At 46.2% G+C, this 8,217-nt stretch overlaps 1 protein-coding gene across 1 annotated transcript in view; it reads left to right on the forward strand.

The window, feature by feature from the left end:
• Positions 1–4,785, forward strand: part of HCLS1 (hematopoietic cell-specific Lyn substrate 1) — a 28,084-nt gene extending 23,299 nt beyond the window's left edge. Inside the window, exons 7-14 of the mRNA XM_036243096.1 lie at positions 119–229; positions 884–939; positions 1,578–1,647; positions 2,264–2,475; positions 2,878–2,982; positions 3,450–3,729; positions 3,874–3,936; positions 4,137–4,785. Coding sequence (XP_036098989.1) covers positions 119–229; positions 884–939; positions 1,578–1,647; positions 2,264–2,475; positions 2,878–2,982; positions 3,450–3,729; positions 3,874–3,936; positions 4,137–4,273 — 1,034 coding nt within the window. The 3' untranslated portion in view covers positions 4,274–4,785. The remainder of the gene's footprint in view (positions 1–118; positions 230–883; positions 940–1,577; positions 1,648–2,263; positions 2,476–2,877; positions 2,983–3,449; positions 3,730–3,873; positions 3,937–4,136) is intronic.
• Positions 4,786–8,217: the final 3,432 nt, after the last annotated feature.

An 8,217-nucleotide genomic window follows, 5' to 3' on the forward strand; every position in this document is an offset into this window, starting at 1 on the left:
ATATTTGAGCCCTGCTCTCTTCCTAGGCCCTCGTCATCCATTCCTCTTGACATCTCTCTTCATCGGCTCTTTCTGGTGAGCTGAGAGTGGGCTCTCATGACTGTTCCTTCCATTGTAGATTACTCTCATGGATTTGGTGGCCGTTATGGGGTAGAGAAGGATAAACGGGACAAAGCAGCTCTGGGATATGACTACAAAGGAGAAACAGAGAAACACGAATCCCAGAGAGGTAAGTTGTGGCTGGAGAAGAGGGAGGTCACAGGGTATCATAGAGCCTTTGTGCTTCCCTTCTGGAAGGTGACACAGAGGACCCAGGATACAGAGGGCAGATGTGCAGTGGAGGTGGTGGGGTGAAGAGTTATAAGTGATGTGTGTGGGGGTCAGTGGGGGCCAAACGGGGTAGAAAAGAAAACAATAAGATTAAGAGCAAGACTGAAAAGGGAGGCTTAAGAGAAGAGGCCACTGAGAAAGGATGAAGACAGACAGGTTGGTGATGATAAGAGTGTGAGTTGGCTATTATTCTTAAAGGGCCCTCTGCCTCACCAAAGATAGAGAAGTCTCCTTCCTCTCTGGGATGGTAGGAAATGGCTGGAGGGCTGGACTTCTTTTTTTTTTTTTTTTTCTGTTTCTTCCTTTACAATTTCTCCTTTTCTGTCTCTTTTTCTTTTATGTTTTCCAAATTCCCAGCTCTCTCCCCTCCATTCTCTCCCATGTTTTTTTCTTCTATTTATGCCTTTCTCAATCCCCTGATTCTCACACTTCCTCAACCATCTCTCTGTTTTCCACATTCTCATCTTATGGTCTTTCTTCCCACTGCTCCCTCTTCCCACCTATTTCCAGCATTTTAACTCCTGTATGACTTTCAGAGCTTTCTGTCCTGCAGATTATGCCAAGGGCTTTGGTGGTCAGTATGGAATCCAGAAGGACCGAGTGGATAAGGTACAGTACCAGAATGACAATATTTATGACTAGCTTCCCAAACTGCCTGGAAGTGCGTGGAGAAGAATGAGAGGCAAAGCTAGAAAAAAGGTGGAATAAGCCAGGTGTACTGAGCTGTCCTCCTGGTGTCCTGCACTCCCCATGGACTGCCCTCAGCATCTAATGAGCGTGTCTTCTGAGGCCTGAGCTTTAACTGAGGAGAGGAAAGGGAAGCACAGAGAGACAGAAACAGATAAACTCCAGGGAAAGGTGATGTTTAAAATTTCGCTGATTGTGTAGCATTGTTTATCCCAATCTGTAGTCTCTTCCCACTCCATGTTCTCCCCTGCACCAGTTCTTCTTCATGCACTACCCAGGGGACTTGCTGCAGTCCATGAAATTGGACTTGGGGTGTGAGATTCTAGGTACACTGCGCTTTCAAAAAGGGGAGCTGTTTAGAACTTCTTTTTCCTTCTCTCTACCACAAAACAACAGTATTGGAATGCCCTGTCCAACTATTGAGGATCAAATGGTTAGGACACCTCCTATGGTGATTTCAATCCCTAATACTGTATTGAGTCACTACCACTTCCTTACCGCCGCCGCCCCCCGCCCCCCTCCCCACCCTGCCCACACACACACCTACTGTTCTCCTGCAGAGTGCTGTTGGCTTCAATGAAATGGAGGCTCCAACCACAGCTTATAAGAAGACGACACCCATAGAAGCTGGTGAGTCTCAACAATTCCCTTTCTCTGCACTCCTCAACTGCTTCTCCTTTCTCATTCTTTCTTCTCCCCAGACTACCTCATCCATGCCTTCAGCTACCTAGCTTAGCTGAGGTACACTTGACCCCTCCCCTCATATTCCCAGATTCTGTTTCCTAGAAAAATTAGGTTAAGTGGATTAAGAGGCAGAGTGACATTGGGGATGAAACTGTGAGCAGAGGACAAACTGGGGGGAGGGATGGGAAGCCATATGGGAAGAATACATAGGGATAGGTGCTTGAGATGGGAGGTAGAAGGTAGGTGGTGGTCAGAGAGTATACAGATTTAAGGAATGTAGACAGGGAAGGATGCAGGTTAGAGGACCAAGACTTATGGTTTAGAAAGGACAAGGGTCAGAGATCATACAGTCTGGCTTTATGGAAATCTAGGATTCAAGGCTTCACCACCTTCCTGTAACCGCCTGTTCTTCCATCAATACCTCTTTACCTTCCCTTCCATAAGTCCCCTCTCCATTTGCTCTCCTGGATATTTAACTGATGTCTCGTCTTCCTTCAAGTGACATACTCCCACCCCTCCCTTGATCCAAAAGATCCCTAACTTTTCTTGCCTGTATCTATAGCTTCCAGTGGTGCCCGTGGACTGAAGGCAAAATTTGAGTCCATGGCTGAGGAGAAGAAGAAGCGGGAAGAAGAAGAGAAGACACAGCAGATAGCCAGGCAGCAACAGGAGCGAAAGGCCCTGGTAAAGATGAGCCATGAGGCTCAGCAACCAGCAGCCACTGTGAAAGAGCCAGCAGTGCCAGCCCCATTGCCTAAGAAAATCTCCTCAGAGGTGAGTTCTTAACGCTGTGGGATCCTTCTCCAGGATCCCTTGCCCAGACAGGAGCCTAAAGGGTCCAAATCATTGCTAGAAAAAAGGCACAGGCTTCCCCTTTGTTAAGCAAATTCTATGTAAGTGCTATTCCTGCCTCAGGAAGATTTCAGTCTGAATGTGTAACTGGGATTTCTGTATACCAGAATGTTAGAAAAAAAAAAACAAGATGTACACAGTATAACAGAAGACAGGTCACCAGCCAGTGCAGCCAATCATTGATGCAGGAACTGAGAGGAAGGAGTCCATCTTGAGGGATGAGTTGGATTTGGATTGGCAGAGGTGGAGGGGGTGTTGCAGGTCAGTATAAGAGAGAAGATGGAGACTTGCTTGCTTATTGGTAAGATGCTTTATTCTCCACAGGTCTGGCCTCCAGCAGGGAGTTGTTCATCATCAGAGCCTGAGCCTGTGAGAACCAGCAGGGAACACCCATTGCCTTCCCTGCCCTCAAGGCAGAAAACTCCAGAGGTTAGCAGAACCCCAAAGATTCTCTGTCACTTCCCCATCTCCTCATGTTCTAGAGTATGACCAACAATCCTCATTTGTCTGAGACTGTCCTGATCTTAATATTGATAGACCTGCATTCTGGGAAACCACCTAGTCCTAGGAAGACTAGGAGAGTTAGTCATCCTAGCTATGGTATTCCCAACAATGTACTTCTGCTTCAATGTTTGCTTGGGCTTCCAAGGAACCTGACTTGCTTCCCATTTCCCTTTTCTCACACCTTTTACATTCCTCTCCTATCATCTCTTGATAGGTGTTTTGAGTGGGTATGTGTGGGAAGAGGTTGAAGAATGAAGAATGGATGAATGACTGTATCCTAGGAGAGGCTGTTAGATGGAAGCAAGAGTGATGGGTGGGCTCTTAGCAGTCCTCCATTGGGAAGTAACTACCAGTGAATTCAAGTCACCCTTCTCTACACTGTCTCTTTTCAGGATGATGAGGAGCCCCCAGCTTTGCCCCCCAGGACTCTGGAAGGCCTCCAAGTCGAGGAAGAGCCAGATTACGAAGTACAGCCTGTTTATGAAGAAGAGCCTGTTTATGAAGCAGAACCTGAGCCTGAGCCTGAGCCTGCGCCTGAGCCTGAGCCTGAGATTGAGAATGACTATGAGGATGTTGGACAGATGGACAGAAATGACCTAGATGATGAACAAGAAGGAGATTATGAGGATGTGCTGGAGCCTGAGAATCCCTCATTTTCCTCCTCTCTGGTTGGTGAGTGGTCAAGGGAGAATCAGCTCCTGAATTTAGTCAGGTCTAGGGGACAGTAAGAGGAAGTATTGCCTCATTACCTAGAAGAACCTGTTTATTTTTTTTGTCCATGTTAGTGAAACCATGTTTGTGTTTCTCATAATGCAGGATCATCAGGCTGTCCGGTTGGGGCTGGGATCTCAGCTGTAGCCCTGTATGATTACCAAGGAGGTAGGTTGGGAGTGACCTGAGGTGTCTGGTGCTTGAAGGCCCTTGAAACAAGAGAGGGGATGAATTCTGAGGGTCACATAAGTGTCCAGGCTTGGCATCAAGAAGACCAGCCCTATTTCCCTTCCTGAGATTTAGAGTGGGCATGGGGATGGAGGGATTCCTGTCTGACCATCCTAATATTCCATCAATTTCCTCTCCAGAGGGAAGTGATGAGATTTCCTTTGATCCAAATGACATCATCACTGACATTGAGATGGTGGACGAAGGCTGGTGGCGGGGACGTTGCCATGACCGCTTTGGACTCTTCCCTGCAAATTATGTCAACCTCCTCCAGTAAATGGCCCTCATCGTATTCTGCACTGTGATTTCCCATGTCCAAAGTGGCTCTGCCTTCACCCCCTCCCTTCCTGTTGCAGTGTCTAATAGGATGTCATGAGTTGCCTGAGGTTCTAGATAGACTTCCCTCTCCCTCTCCCTCAGGGTTTGGGGCAGAGAGAGCATAAGGAAGAAGCTCTCCTTCAGAGTACTCTCTATCCTGTGTGAGCTTACAGACATTTATCTTGTCCCACCTCCTTCCCCATGAGTGTTTCCTCTAATGCCTCAGGTTCTGCCTTCTGCTTTTGTGAGCTCTGAGCTTCCTGTTTTGCTTACCTGGGAAGGTATGTCTAGATTTCCTGGTTTACCTGGTTGTGCTGTTTGCTTGCTTTCCTACCCTACAGAATCTTTTCTCTGCTCAGTCTTAAAATTGGAAATAAGCCTGGCCAGTGTGGCTTAGGGGTTGAGCATCGACCCATGCACCAAGAGATTGCCAGTTTGATTCCCAGTCAGGGCACATGCCCAGGCTGTGGGCCAAATCCCCAGTGGGGGGCATGCAGGAGGCGACCAGTCTATGTCCCCTTTCATCGATGTTTCTCTCTCTCGCTCCCTCTCTATAAAAAAAAAAATCAATAAAAAGAAAAAAAATATTTTTTTATTGGAAATAAAATGAGACTATGTTTCACCTCTAGGCTGAGGTAACTAGTGCTTTTTGTGCAGCCCTCAGTGGCTTTGACTTTCATGGCTCCAATTCTTCTTCCCTCTTTCAGTCATATGCAGAAGACCCCCTCCTACCACTGCTCATTCCCCTGTGCCTGGATGTCTAGGGCTTGGCCTTTTCCTTAGGCTGTACTTTTAAACCCAGTGCTAAATAGATCAGCCTGGGGAATGGTGGTAAGGTAGGGGAGCAGAAGGCCATGTAGAATTTCTACTGGCTTCAGCCAGCCACCTTCTGCCTTGGAGTAATGACTACACTCTTTTAGGACATGATGATCATGATGATTCTTGAGGAAGCAGCACAAATTAGAGATTAGGAAGGAGGAAAAGGGAGGTTTGGCAACAAAAAAAGTCAAAAGTTAAAAGAATACAGGCTCCAATGAAGTGGTAAGAGGATTTAACTAGAGACAATGTCCTGTACTCTTTGTAGCTGAATGACTGAAATTGATGGCCAAGTAAGAGGGTAGATGGAAGAAGCTCATGAAGTTTCTTTGTGGTTTAGGGCTGAGGCTAATTTGGACAGCCAGTGTTGGGCAACAAGCTAATCACCAAGCAAAGTATGGGGATGAAGGAGAATGAGAGGGCAGGGCATGGTGGGTTTATCCTAGCCCAGCCCATTGTGCTGCATAAGGCCAGAGATAGTGGCAGCTAGGATTAGTGACAGAGATCCACAGGTGTTCCAGGACTTCCTAAAGTTGTGAGTTGCACACATGCCTAGAGCACTGTGTCCCTCAGGCTTGTTCCTTGGCTTTTCTTTAAGACACACTCTTATTTCCACAATGACTTCTATGCCAGTGAATCACAAATCAGTCTCTAGACCTAACTTACAAGATTCACCCAAAATTGAACTGCCTTTTGACCCAGTGATCCCACTTCTAGGAATATATCCTAAGAAGCCTGAAACACCAATCAGAAAGAATATATGTACCCCGATGTTCATAGCAGCACTATTTACAATTGCTAAGATCTAGAAGCAGCCCAAGTGTCCTTCAATAGATGAGTGGATAAAAAAGCTGTGGTTCATACACACAATGGAACATTATGCAACTGTAAGAAGGAAAGATCTCTTATTCTTTGAGATGACATGGAGGGACCTGGAGAGTATTATGCTACACGAAGTAAGCCAATCAGAGAAAGACAAATACCACATGATTGCACTATTTGTGGAATATAATGAGCAGAAGAAGCTGATGAACAGAACAGACCCAGAGACATAGAAAGGAGTATAGTTCAGACTGACAAAGCCCTGAAGGGCTTTCTCAGTGGTTAGAGCGTCAGCCTGTGGTCCTGAGAGACCTGGGTTTGGTTCCCGCTAAGGGCATGTACCTTGGTTGCAGTTTGTCCCAGGCCCTGGTTGGTCGTGCGGGTGGCAGCCACTCCATGTGTCCCTTTCACATCGATGTTTCTCTCTCTTTTTCCCTCCCACTCTGAACAAAAAATGGAAAAATGTCCTCAGGTGAGGATAAAAAAAAAAAAAAAAGTGGAATATAATGAACAGAAGAAGCTGATGAACAGAACAGACCCAGAGACATAGAAAGGAGTATGGTTCAGACTGACAAACATCAGGGGTGGGGGGTTGGGGGGGGTGAGATAAACCAAAGAACTTATATGCATGTGTGCGTAACCAATGGTCATAGACAACACTGCTTGGCAGGGAGCAGGATAGGAAGAAGGGTGTCTGCAGGGGGGGGGGGGGCGGGGGGAGGAGAAGAAACATCTGTAACAAAAATTAATTAATTAAAAAAATGGAAAACAAACAAACAAAAAAAAGATTCATCCAGTTAGCTTTTCAGAGTACAAAGCAGCTTCTATTACTGCTTATAGAGACATTGGGATTTCCAGGCTTCCAGAGGTAAGTCATCATAGATATATACGTTCCCATTCTTCACTCCAGCTTTATTTGACATCATACATAGATCAGAATTTTACAATGTTTTTCTGGTTATATCTCCAGGTCCCACCTTGCTTTTCACTTTTCCCTTTATTGTAAGACAGAAACTTCTTTTCCAGATCTCTGTGCTATTAAGGCAACAACTCTACAGAACTGCCTTAGTTCTACAGACCTCACCCTCCAAGTTTGGCTCATTTCTACTCTGAACCGATCAAGGCTCCTGGTCCGGGTGCACAGTCCCTTTCCACTCTCCTCAGTCCTGCTTAGTCTGAAGCCATGTCTAACCGCCTTGTCTCAGTCGGATAATGCTTGCCGCTCACTACAGCCTATCTCACTAACCACATCATCTTCTGTCTAGTTCAGTCTCTGTAAAAGGTTTTCCTTTTGCCCCAACTGCCCCCTCACCATAAAATGTCCTCGTTTGTGTAGACCAGTGCATACCTGCAGTACCTGCTTTTCTGCAACATTTACAATTAGATATCTTATCAAATGTGTTTGATTATGTTGATCAATTCAGCATTGCTCTCAAGGTAGCAACCGAGAAGGTAAAGTGCAACTGGAAGTGTGCAGCCCACAGAGCAGTGTGGCCCCGTGTGCTCTCTGCAGCCCTGGCCTGCCCTGCTCTCTTTCTTCCTCTCTACGTCTCACCCATCTAACAGGAGCCCCTAGTGTTCATCTCCCTTGGCCTGGAGCTTCCTTTTATCTCTTTTTTTCTAGTAAAATGAGAACTCATAATGGACTTTAGGAGCTCTCTTTTTCCATATAGGAAGGACTAGAGCCCAAATTCGCGGAGCTGATACCTGGAGAACTCTCCCTTTTCCCCTCTTCAGTGTTTAGTTGTTTCCAGTTACTCATCTTCACTGAATAAAATCTTAGCTCACACTCTAGTTATATTTTTAGGAAATGGTGCCTTATATACAAATGTGAAATATAAAACAAACGATAAGGATGAGGACAAAACATACATCTGTTCCGGGACTTGAGCGAATACCTCCTGACTCTCCTCAGAGGTGCCACCTACTTCCTCTGCACCAGCTTCGGGCCACCTACTTCCTCTGCACCAGCTTCGGGCCTGTTCAGAGAGAGAGCCAGGCGATGACAAGCACCCAGATCCACTGGCCCCCTGTTGTTGTTGGCTAAATTGTTTGTTCTGTACTTCCCCACAACGCCTGTCCTGCTGTTCGCTTCTTTATCACCTGCATGAGGACTGTTAAGACGGCTGAGAAAATGGCACCAATAAAAGTGAAAGGGATGTAAACCTGATAAATAGCTGACCTTTCCTGGCTTCAACTACACCTGGAGAAAAGGATAAGCTTTTGCACGTGACCCCAGGGCGTGAAGCCATCCCAAACAAACTA

This window comes from Molossus molossus, unplaced genomic scaffold (assembly GCF_014108415.1).
Source record: "Molossus molossus isolate mMolMol1 unplaced genomic scaffold, mMolMol1.p scaffold_m16_p_5, whole genome shotgun sequence".
Classification (NCBI taxonomy): Eukaryota; Metazoa; Chordata; class Mammalia; order Chiroptera; family Molossidae; genus Molossus; species Molossus molossus.